This window comes from Aptenodytes forsteri, unplaced genomic scaffold (assembly GCF_000699145.1).
Source record: "Aptenodytes forsteri isolate BGI_AS27 unplaced genomic scaffold, ASM69914v1 Scaffold15, whole genome shotgun sequence".
Lineage (NCBI taxonomy): Eukaryota > Metazoa > Chordata > Aves > Sphenisciformes > Spheniscidae > Aptenodytes > Aptenodytes forsteri.
Window position 1 is genome coordinate 632421 of NW_008795129.1, and position 13278 is coordinate 645698.

A 13278-nucleotide genomic window follows, 5' to 3' on the forward strand; every position below is an offset into this window, starting at 1 on the left:
TAATACATAATAATATAATATAAAAGCACTAGTAAAATTTACTATTAATACTGTAATATAACAATATAATATATTGTATTTACTGTATATATAACAATATATAAAATATATATTTACTGTAATATAACAATATAATAAATTGTGTTTAATAATATAATATTATAACATGATAATGATATAGTCTGAAGTTTATTTTGATTTCTTTTTTCTAACTGAAATCATTATGTCAAAACACACTGTTGTTTGATCCTAAGCATGTCAGAATCAGTAGAGAAGGTTTGAGTGGTTTAAACGAGCTGTGGAGCAGGCTATTACAGGGAAGAGCTGCTTTTAAGTTGTAAAAGAGTTTGAAAAGCTCAGCATTTCAATACGAGCCATGTGTGGTCACGGTATGAAAATGCTTCCTTAAGTTAGACAATTAGCAGAGCTGTAGCTCTTACACATGCTGCTAGGACACTGCACTCCTGACATGGGCTCCTGCAACTGTAGAGGCTCAGCTGTAATTCCCTTTCCGAAGCCTTTTAATGTGGCTCTTGCTTTATTTCCTGCTAATGAATAATATAATCCTGGTTTTGCTCTCTGAGCTTAGTATGTATGACAGTACTGCATCCCTTGCTTGTTTGGTACTGGCTATCCATAAAATGCTCATTTGACATGGAATTGGTCTTGCTGTCTCTTAAAGCTTTTAAAGGTGAAATTTTTTCTAACATGATTTAGATATTTTTTCACAGATTATCCTGACTAGTGGGAAGACAAGACGTCTGTATGATTTAAGCATAGAATAAGTGACTGGGTTGAAGCAGGCAAAGAAGACAACCACGTTACGAGTCTAAAAGAGGAGGTGGTAACACCGCTGACGGGGAAGTAAGATAAAGAACTCTGTCAGTTGGTGGCTATACATCCTCTAGAACATGTCAGTTAGGCAGGTTGATGTTTCCATTTGGATAAAGGAGTTAAGAGGGAAATAGAAAGCAAGATATACAGGACATTAGCCTAGAGAAGCAGTTCTGTTGGTATTGTGGGTGATGTTAGGTAACGATAGGGTAGAGAAGAGAAACAAAGAGGCAGAGTGAAGGGCAGAGGCTTAAGGAAGTGCAGGCAGGGGAAGCAGGGATGAAGACAGCTCTCCAAAAGAGCAAGAAAAGGCGTAGGAAGAGGAACATCACTGCATTTCTATAGTATTCCTGTTTTATGGGGTTTTGTGAGCTTCCTGATTTGGAGCTGGAGTAAGAATATGGAATACAGGACTATAACTTAAAACTTTGAGAAAATATTAAGTGTTTACTAAAAATGTATAAGAAGGAACAAGAAAAATCTGTTCTAGACTCTTGGGGAATGAATAGGCCTCCGTAACCATTATAGCTTCTGTTTTTAAAATGTAGTTTACTTTTACAGCCTGTCCGCATATAATTTTATTTCCCAAAGCATATGAGATTTTAAAAGTTCCTAAAGTTTTAATTTAAAATTAAAAAATACCAATTACTTAGCTTAAAAGTTTTGTTAAACACTTAACGTTTTCATCTGATTATACCTTGTTTAGGAGCATAATTTAGAGTAGAATAATAATAAGTACAACTAATGAAACAACAATATAAGCAAACCAGTTAAAAGAAAAATAGAATTAATATGCAGAAAAAAGTCTTGAATGATATCTATGTAGGCATGAGTTCATTTTTAAATTTAAGAGGCAGAAAGCCAGTTGCTGGATACATTATAAATGCAGAGTATGTTGTTGGTCACAGACCTGAACTGTCTGGTGATTAGAGTATGTGCTTTATTTTTTTCCATCTTAAGTTTTTATCCTTGTTTGAATTTACGTGGTGAGATTTCCTTTAAGCCCTGTATGTTATGCAAGAACCTCTTGCTTTAATGCTCTTTTAAAACAGCTGTAGTTTGACACAACAGACAAAGATAAATTGTTGCTTAAAGATGCTTTTCTCAATTTGATTTATTGCTGAATAGCTGAAAAATTAATTTGGTCACCTTTACCCAAGTCACTTACAACCCATGTATTAATTTCTTTCCTTGAATACTGACAGAGATGTACACTTATATTGCTGTTTGGAATATATGTTCATAACAAACCCCACGCTCCTCCTAATGTACCATAATGCTTTTACCATAGAGAATATATAGGCCTATGTTTTGCTGCCATAAGGCATTTTATGCCATTGAAATAATTGACTGGATATTATCCAAGGCATTTGACGTAGTGGGCAGTAATGTAGCTGGACAAAATTTTAAAGCAGTAATAAGCTGTTTATCTTGCTGGACTGAATTCTTTGATAAGAATTTCTGAAATGCTGAGAATTCTTTTGTAATGGAAAAGAAAAAAATCTGGCTCATACTTAGCTGGTTGCCGTTACGCTGGCTCTTTAGACAAACAAGATCAGCAGTGTAGATTAAAGCACTTGAGCCTTACCTGCAGTAATTTATGAGGATGGATGTTCCTGAAGCATCCTTTTTGCCACTTCATTGGGCCTGGCTACAGCTCTGTTTCCTGCAGGATTAGTATTGTCATCTCTTTACACAATGTAGACTGAGCTTCAGGAAAAGCTGGGGATATCAGAAAGAGACAAATTGTGAAAGAGTTTAAGAGGTATATAGTTATCCAAGTCCTTCTCAAATCAGTCGGTATTTGGTACTTCAACCTTTCAGGTAGCTTTGCAAATCTCTACCAATAGTTTTAAAAAAAATATTTTCTCATTATGGCCTTCACATCTAAACTCAGTACTGTCTCACTTTCTGCTCTGTAAGATGAAGACCATAATGGGGCTACCTAAACAGTGGAACTAAGAGTTTCTTTATTTTTTTGCAAAAGAATAAAATACAGCTTTTATACATGAACTAAATTACAAGATAAATATTACCATGACCTGTAAAATCATGTGCCTTATTTAAGAAAATTAGAATCTCTGATCTCTCAATCTCTCTCTTTTTACTTGTTTCCCGACGAAAATGTGGTAATGTAAAAAAAGAGATATATCACATTATGTTTGCTAGTCTGATGTAATTGACATGTTTCTCACTAATTTTATATATACTGTATTTTCACACATACATTTTTGGTGCTCTGTATAATTCTTGCAAATACGAATTGCTCTGTTCACACAATTTATATAGCACAATTAGTGAATAAAGCCAAAGAGATAATTACACGCAGGAATGTCGCATTGTGGTTGAGTTTTTTGCTCTATTTTAATGTGATGTAATAAATAGGGAAGCAACTGATGTGAAGCCTTAGGTATTTCAGGCTGCGGTGTTTGTGGTGGTTTCCCTAGTTTGCCTAGGGAGGTCTCATTGGGAATGACAGTCAAATCTCAAACAAATGTTGGGTGAGGGCACAAATTACGGTATAGAGAACTGGGATTTCAACAGTGAACAGCTTCAGCATATGCCGTATTTCCAGTCATATCAGCTAGCTTTGTATTTGCTCTTCTGAATTATAGTGCTATTGCTGCTGATGGAAACTAAGTGGCTCGATCCAGTTACCTTAAGATAGGTGTTTGATGCTAATTGAAAGACTTTATAGAGCGTCTGAGACATAAGCTTTATAGATATGACATGGCATCCACGGACCCCAGGGCAGCAGCTGGAAGCTAGGTGGGATTGCATGCGCATCTCAGATATCACTAGAAACTTCTGCTTACGCAAATATATTGAGCTTTCGATGGTAGTCCTGACTTGTTTTCCTTCAACAGTAAAAGATCTCTGAATCTGACAGTAAAGGTTTTCTTCGGTTGTTGTCCTGATGACAATTGAAGAAATTGTTTGAATATATGTTTCTCATATTTCCTTGTTAGTTATAGATGCAGAGAAGAAAAAAAATTTATAATCTTAAACTATGAGTTTTGACTGCTGATCAACTTCTGAACAAGGTGAAAATAATTGAAACGTTGTTAGAGAGACTCAAATAACAATATAATGCAACCATTTCACTAGAGAAGTTTCAAAAAGGGAAAATTAAGAAACTATTTTCCTCAAGCACTCTTCAACCTTATTTCACCTCATGCTGAATGTGCTTGCCAAGAATTGAGTTGTATTATTTTTACATAGGATACTTGATTTACTGACTGGGATTGATTTACATGGACTCTTTTTTTTTTTTTTTTTTTGGCTTTCCAGGACACCCTGTAAAAAAAAGAATTACATAGGATACTTGATTTACTGACTGGGATTGATTTACATGGACTCTTTTTTTTTTTTTTTTTTTTTGGCATTCCAGGACACCCTGTAAAAATAAGCAATATTAATTGCCATAACAGTCTACTGACTTACTTGTTAAAATCTGATACGTGTTTAAGCAGTCGTTTGTAAATTTTAAAGAAAGCTTTTGGTTTTACTCAGAACTCTGCATCTGTGTTTCTTTGTTTTAGATTGAGGAGGATACGTGGCAGAAATACTACCTGGAAGGAGTTGCAAATGAAATGTACACAGAATATCTGTCTAGTGCCTTTGTGGGTTTGTCCTTCCCTGCAGTTTGTGAGTAAGTAGAAATACATATTAATATACATAAGTATTTGCCTTCTCTCAAGTGAAATCTAAGGTTTCTGTTTCACTCTGCTACAGTCCTAATGTTGCTACATCAGATGGGATCCAATAAAATAAACGTTAAAGCAATCACTGCATGGAAGTATTCCAAACATTGTAATGCCTGTTTTCAGAAGAGATTTGGAATTAAGTGATTGTAAATGAAAGCATAAATGTTTTCAGTGTTGAACAAATTCATCAGCAATCTATTTAAATTGAGTTGTTTACTTGTAAGTGCCGTCCCATTGTTTCTTCTAATGATTCCCATTCTTTGCACGGTGGTTGTCAGCGTCGCCGTCTTGGCTTATGTCCCATTCCAAGGAAACTATTCATTAATTGAAACAGATGTAGTGGAGTCATATAAGCAGTGTGGCATCCAGAGCTCTGTGGAACTGGTTGCAAACCCCTTTTAACAAGTGAAATATGTCAGAAAAAATATGTCTATTCTGTAATGAGAAAGGAATATTTGAAGCATATAGTATATAACCATAGCATAAGCCATGCTACACCTTTATTTCTAGAGACTGAAAGTCCTTATATTTGTCCTAGAATGATTCTGTGAAGGAGAGATTTGTATGTACAACGTTTCTATGATAAATACTGTGGCCACAAACATAGTCAGGATAGTTTAGCACAGTCGTATTTCCTCTTCTGTTGGCATTGTTCTTCATTACAGCCGTACCAAAAGGTCACAGCAAAGACCGTGGACAGCTTTTGCTAGGCACTGTTCAAATGCTTAAAAAGAAACAGACCCTACTCTGAAGAGTTTGATGTCTAACTAGATAACATAGAAAAACTTCTGCGGACTCCATTCTTAGAGGAGGAAATAGAGGAAGAAGTAAGATATCATCTCTTGTGTAAAGGAGAATGATTTTGCTTTAACTCCTCTCACTTCTCCCACCTTTTCTGATTTTTACAGTGGCATAAACATAGGTTATGGCATAAGAACAAGGGAGAAACAACTGTCAGACAAATGTTATCCATTTAAACATCTGTCTTTTTCTGGGATGTAGCTATGACAGAGCCCAGTCTTGAATTTGCTAGTAAAATGAAGGGGCTCACAATCCATCCCTCCACTGTGTTAACCAGACTGTGACTAGGTTTTTGAAGGAAAATGTTTATTACTATAAGCACAAAATTTTGCCTGGATATCTTGAAATAGAAAATCTCATAATGTATTCTAGAGATTGGTATTATATTCAGAATGAATGGTAGTTTGTGCCATTTACACTAACTACAACCATGAAAACTAAATCTCCATGCCAAACCATTGTCAAACATAGTTGAGTTTCTATACGAGTTCTTAGAAACATGTGACTGAGACTGTATTTGACATAAAGCTGACAGTCATTTAACTGTGCTGGTAGAGCTGAGATAAAATAATCAATAAAGAAAGGGCATTTACTGAGATTTAGAAACATATGAAAACTTTGGAGCTCTCCTAAAGCATTCGATTATCTGGAGGCTTAATTAACTGTGTTTCCTAGTTTAAATTAAAGAAAAAGATTTATCTCAAATTTTCCAACAGTTTAATAACTCTATTAAATTCAGGTTAATTAAAGCACATTGAAAACTAAAATGTAGTGTTACATATTAATGAGTTTGCATAGGTATTTTCATAACTGTAAAAACTGGCTATTCAATTTCCAGAAGAACCAAAGGACAGCAAGAAGTCCGTTGCATTGGTTTGTGAAGGGGAAATAAAATCAGTGGACAGGCTTAGTGTGATCAACTACCCACAAAATATACAGACTTTGAGAACAGGTTTTGTAATTTAGCTTTTAAAATAGACGCAGTCAATGACATTTTAAAACCCTGAAACTAAATGAGATGTGCTGCTTCCTCAGGCTATTGGTCTTGATTGGCGGTCTAGGAATGTGATTCTTTGGTAAATAGGCTGCCATACAGTTTGGATAACAAACATAAAGAGAGTGCAGAAACATCTCCTCTTTCAGTGGGGATGGGACACTCAATATTGTTGAAGAATTTCAAGCTTTTGATGTCAACACCAGGGTGAAGAATTAGAGGGAAATATAAGTTAATATCAGTCTACGAGTTTTATTTATAACTCTGAGTATATGTGTGTGTACTGTGTGAACATATTCCCACCAATATATTTTCAATACGTGAATGTAATTCCTATTATTCTGTGCCCTTGGATATTGTTGGACCAGATGTGGATGATGCTGATTGAAGAGTAAACTAACCAAACTGTTCCCCACTAGCACAGAGTCTTCTAGTGGGCCTTCTAATATTTACTAATGCAAGGTTAACCTTCACCCAAGTTCTAGGACCACCGTTCTCCCCCCAAAAATTTTCCTAGTCAGGCTAGCACATCTATGGATTCACACTTGACCTAGCAGTGGAAACAGCGTATGAAAGGTGTTCATTTCTCTTAATATATGTTAAATCGGGCCCATTTGCTGTTGGTTCTATTTTTTAAGTCACTCATTCAATCAAATGTCATAGCATGTTTTAATGAAAGGCAAAATTATAGAGATGTCATTACCTCTGTATTTGTGCAGCATATTGTTGCACGGTTTATAACTATGGCATATATTCCACATCAGTCATGAAGATTTTTGTATGTTTTTGTAACAGTCCGTTTGGGGAGCTAATCACAGAAGTCTTAAAAACTTCACTGTCCTGACAAAGAAGAACTAAGTTAGGCGAGTAGGTGACACTCAGCATTTGTCTGTGTTCTCTCTCAGCTCCACAACAGATTATTTCTCTTCTGGATGTATTCATAGTAGTAGTACTTCCTAGTCTGAGAGCAACTCCAAATTAAGCCAGTCTTTCACAGAGCAAGGGCAGCATGGGCTACCTGTAACTGTCAAGTTCTTGCTTCTATCTTTGTACCATTCTCTTCAACTAGATTTCTGACTTGTCTCGGAGGGTGAGGTAAATCTTAGGCACTTTTGAACTCTTGAGACTTAAGCCACGCATAATATGACCAGTACAGTTTTCTGCCTCTCTGAAGCAGTGATGCTGGATCAGTCCATACCTGTTAAATTAAGAGCTTTTTCCTGAACCCAGAACTTTATTCAACATTGCAGATGTGTGTCAAATTTTAGACTCAACAAACCTAAGCTCAGCTCGGGTAGTGGCCAAGCCGCAAGACTGCCTCTAGACTGACGTGACTGTAAATGAAGCTTTCCATCTTCTGACTGTGATTAAAATCAGGCTCCATCTGATCCTGCCAGAGATGTCTCCTATATTTTACACCTTTTTCCAAGCCCTCTCAGAAAGTCTCCTCTGGGTGCCCCCAGCGAAAGGTTGGCCAGCCCCGCTGCCTCCACCCAGCCAAGGACTACGTGCTAAATAGTCTCCTCAGGCACACCCATGAGATAGCAAGAGCCAATGCATGAAAACAGATGTTGTAAGGTCCCGCTGTGCTCCCTAATTTCATGTCAGTGGACAGCAACCTTTTCACAAGTATGAAAAAGCTGCTTCAATAGAAAAGTATCCATAGACGAGCGCAGAGGCCTTACGGCTTCCCACAGTTCTTTCTTCTTTAATGCGTTTAAAGTATGGAGGCCTAAGTTGCCGTTGCCAGTGCTTACACCATGGTTTTGGATAACCTGGATTTTACTACACTTGGTACAAGCAATAATTAGCGGGTTAATAATTACTGGACAAATTTTGTTTTATTAATTCAAAAACTGTATATGTGGCAGCCATGTTTCCTGTTCATACCAAGAAAACTAACAATACCCACTTTTATAAAGCAAGCTTCGTTTCTTTGTGTTTAAACCTTCAGTTGAGCTCTTACAGGAGCAACAGCCTTACTTAGTTTTCTTATTCCAACATGATCAGCTTTAATGGGAGCCAGAAAGAACAGTGGAATGATAGTTTTGTTTAGCAGGGTAAGACTACACGAAAGTAACGGAAGACAAATATTTATGAAACTCTTTAGCCAAATGTGTATTGGAGTAGGATATATTCCACACTTCACAGCACTTCCATTGCATTTCAAATCAGGAACCATCTCATAAACCAAGATAATATTTGATGTGGGAAATATAGAGAAAAATCAATGTAGTGTTCTGTATTGACATTTCTGACATTCGGCATTTTCATAACAGACTGGCAGGTCAGCAACTAAAACTGTTAAATATCCAGCTCACGTTCTCACTACCATCCTAGTGATGTTAGTGGTATCAACTACCATGAGCAGCAAATTTATTTGCTCACCTGCTCTTGGTCTTATCAGCAGCCACTGACTGGAACTGGTACAAATAATTAATCTGTATGAAGTGCTTCTGTGTGTATATGTGTGTCTAGAGAGAGAGTAATATATGTCATTATGAGTGATGTATGTCATATTATCATGAGTGACATAAGTTACTCTCTACACACTCTATTATATTGTTTACATAAAGACTCATGAACCCACTAGAAAAGAGCCTGATCTTTATCAAGATTCACCCATATTCTCTACATGCTTTTGTATTAAAATCTATCCTTGGTGTTGTGTACTCCCTTTGGATGTCTACTTTTCCTGCTTCCATGAATTCCACGTTATTATCCTAGCAGAGTTCCCGTCTTGGAGGTCTTTTTTCACAGTGCTAGATTTAAAGAGTACTTTGACTTTTTTGATTGATTTATGCAAACTGTGGCCCACTTCAGTGTGTTTTTTTATTACTTTAACTTATGTTAATTGTTTACAACTCAGTCTCATAGAATTTAACAGAAGGGTTTTCCTTTTGGACATTGGATGACCCTGTAAGACCTTGATCTCCTAAGGAAAAGACAAAAGGCCTTGTCCACAGCCATACACGAGTGATATTCAACACAATTATTGCTAAAAAGTTTGTTAGGTCTGTAGAATAAGTGCATAAAAGACCCGTACCAAATGCTCAGCTTCTGCACATGACAGGGCTGATAGCTTTTTCTTTTTTTCCTTTTTTCTTTTTTCTCTTTTTTTCTTTTTTCTTTTTTTTTTTCCCCTTCTTTTTTTTTTCTTTTTTTCTCCCCTGTCTGTTACCCTGTCAGAGACAGGGAGCTAATCTATTGTAACCTTCAACCAGGAGATCATTTAAAGACTAGGGGGACAAGAACCTTTTCCAGATACTTCCCATGATAAGCCTTCAAAGATAAACTAGCCTCATATCATGATTTAACAAAGTGTGCTGGTTTTGGCTGGGATGGAGTTAATTTTCTCCCCAGTAGCTAGTATGGGGCTGTGGTTTGGATTTGGGCTGGAAACGGTGTTGATAACACGGGGATGTTTTCGTTACTGCTGAGCAGCGCTGACAAAGGGTCAAGGCCTTTTCTTCCTCTCATCCCACCCCACCAGCGAGCAGGCTGGGGGGGCACAAGAAGTTGGGAGGGGACACAGCCGGGACAGCTGACCCCAACTGACCCAAGGGATATCCCACACCGTATGACGTCGTGCTCAGCATATAAAGCTGGGGGAAGAAGGAAGGAAGGGGGGACGTTCGGAGTGATGGCGTTTGTCTTCCCAAGTCACCGTGACACGTGATGGAGCCCTGCTTTCCTGGGGATGGCTGAACACCTGCCTGCTGATGGGAAGTAGGGAGTGAATTCCTGGTTTTGCTTTGCTTGCGTGCGTGGCTTTTGCTTTCCCTGTTAAACTGTCTTGATCTCAACCCATGAGTTTTCTCACTTTTACCCTTCCGATTCTCTCCCCCATCCCACTGGGGGGGAGTGAGCGAGCAGCTGTGTGGGGCTTAGTTGCCGGCTGGGGTTAAAACCACAACACAAAGCAAAAGGAGAGAGTTCAAAACTTGTGTATTGTATTCAGATACATCAGGGAAATGTTTACGTGAAGTACTAAAGTACATTTAAACTGTTGCCATGCAGGTGCATTAGGCAATGTTTGTATGTAATACTTTTCATCGGTTTCAAATCTCTCTCTGATACATCTATTGGTTCCTGACTGACTAAAGAAATTAAAAAGTGCATTCTTCAGTGTTTTGGCAGTAAGTGTGAACAATGTTTTTCATGCACTGAACCTGGCAGGGAGTATTGCTTTGTAGCCAGTGATTCATAACTTGCAAAATATAAAACTTAATTGTGTTTCATTTTATTGGTCAGATGGGATTAGACTGGAAAACGTACCTTGAACATGTAGTATCTCTGTGTCTCTTCACAGCTGAGATTATGGTTAAAATTCTAACCTGACGTGGGACTGCCCACTTAACTAAAGCCTGTCTAGTAAACTAAACTCCTCACTGGCATTGTTTGCTTTTCATTAAGCTAATTATTCCATTATTTCAGTGGAGTTACTTCTGCTTCACATCAATGTGAGATACATAGCAATCACAGATCCAGAAACATCTGCATGATTACACACACACATGGCACAGCCGTATTTTTTTCATTCTTCTATATTCCTGAGCTGGCCTCTTAGGGTTTCTTATCCTTTCGCAGCACGCTCAAAGTTTTTGCTGTCTTTCTGAGGTGTAAATAGTAAGTCAACAGTCATGTAAGATAAACAGTATTCTAATGGAAAATAACTGTAATAGTAGTTAAGTACTCTTACTTTCTGAGCAAATTTTCCAGTACTGGTAGCCAATGGATTCTTCCTAATTTGTATAAAACTACAGGAGTCGCAACTAATATTGCAACACCACCAGTGCCTTCTGTATTACATATGGGATAGATTTTAGCCAGTGGCTTTCCATTTCTTAGCATCTCTAATTTCCGATTCCTCCTCTAACTTCTCTTGTCATGTGCTTTTCTGTAGCGTGCTTAAAAAGATCCAGCAATTCTAATGCAATAGTAGAAGTGCATGTAATGATCTAGTAAGACACCTGCAAAATACATCTCAAATATTTTAACAAGACCCCCAAAACTCTTGCTAACAAACTTACCATTTTACACTTGATCAGACAACCACTTACATCAGTGCTTACTTTTGAATTTTTTGAATAGTTCTGTGAAATTCTACTAGTGGAATATTTGCTTAAATTTTTTTCCTTGCCTGAGCAATACATGAGTGCTCAGCATCTGGAAGAACCCAGCTGGAGGTTGAAAGCAGAAGGTGCCCATGCTTTTGCCAGTTTCACGTGATTGAAAATTAGATGAGCCTGACACTAACAAACCTTTAAAAGGGGTATTTGGGTTATTAAATATATATTATGATAATTTCTATTCCAACATACAAAGCTTATTGACTGCACTGGTTTTAGACACTGCTGCTCCATAAAAGTAAAGTACCTGCTATTCTCATACTTCCAGCTCCGAAGGAACACAACGTACTAGCAAGTGCCAAAGAAAGCACCAGTTGCCAATGTGCATAAAAAATAGTTTGAAAAGACAAAAATAACGTACTTATGAAAGAATTCTGATATTGTAAGTCATTTGCTCAGCTTAAGATGCTACTATAAGATACTACTTTTCAAATAAGAATGATATTTTTGCATGTATTTTTCATCAGGTGAATAGCAAAGTGATGTAACCTATATCAATATACTTTTGCTAACTGCAGCTGAACCAAGGTATGGAAGTAGGTTGAAAGTACTTTTTCTCTCCTGAGGAGAGTACCTATTCCATTGTCGAAAGTAGTTCAGCAAAAAATGTTATAACTGACCCTGAGAAAAAAACCTGAATTATTTATGGTGAGCAGGATTTCAATAAAAAATTTGTTTGAAAAGAAAAAACTTCCTTCCAGTAGATTTTCTAATTAAAATCCTTTTTTTAATGTTTGGTACAAAATTAAATAATTAAGAACTAATCAAGGTTATATCTTCATGTTTTGCAACTCAGAAAGGAGAATGATAATTTCTTTAAATTCTAAATATCCCAGTACTTTCACATGCAAATAATACAGCAGGTATCTATGGTTAATTTATGCCAATGATAGTCTTACAGTAAAGAAGGAAGATTTAATGTCAAAAACAATTTATTTCTCTCTGGGTAGATAGAAACAGTCAGATTCATAGTCTTAAGAGTCTTTGTTCCTGACCATCTGTGTTCATCAGTAGTTAGCAGAAGATGCTGACAGTTGAAAATAAAATAGAAATTAATGCCTCATGTACTGTCATTGACAATTTTTGTGGACTTCTACATAATAATTTGAGATAAAAGTGTTCTAACTTCTTATTACAAGGTTCTTTATGTATCTGGGGAAAAAAAGTCATATTCTTAAGAGTCTTTGTTCCTGACCATCTGTGTTCATCAGTAGTTAGCAGAAGATGCTGACAGTTGAAAATAAAATAGAAATTAATGCCTCATGTACTGTCATTGACAATTTTTGTGGACTTCTACATAATAATTTGAGATAAAAGTGTTCTAACTTCTTATTACAAGGTTCTTTATGTATCTGGGGAAAAAAAGCAGGTTAAGATCTTTCTGTTTCTCGTTTTAATCGTATCAAACTACATTTGCACAATACAGTTAAATGGTGACACGTATTAATCCTAATGTTTAATAGCATGGCCAAGTGCATGTAAACCTATTTATTTTACTACTTAAATATTTTTAGTAAATGTATAGATAAGAATGCGATACTGATGCCAAATATTAGGGTAGCATTGTGCTTATCTCTTTAAGTTTGGTTTGTTGGGTTTTTTTCTTTTTAGGAAGATACATAGACAGATAGATTATCAAATACTAGAAAATGAAGGAAGAGAAGTTAAGTGTGTTTCCTAAAGGAATGTAGGTGGTCAAAATAAAAAATAGATTTAGAACTCTTGACATTCATGGCTCGTGAAGTTGTATTTTTTTGTATATTTTACTTGTATTTCATCTTTTTCTTTTTGTATTGTATTGTATTAATTT

The 13278-nt window shown here is 36.5% G+C and overlaps 1 protein-coding gene across 1 annotated transcript in view; it reads left to right on the top strand.

The window, feature by feature from the left end:
* The window catches only part of KCNMA1 (potassium calcium-activated channel subfamily M alpha 1), a 526984-nt gene that overhangs the window by 385783 nt on the left and 127923 nt on the right, over window positions 1-13278 (top strand). The window contains exon 15 of the mRNA XM_019471725.1: window positions 4377-4486. Within this exon, the coding sequence (XP_019327270.1) occupies window positions 4377-4486 (110 nt within the window). The remainder of the gene's footprint in view (window positions 1-4376; window positions 4487-13278) is intronic.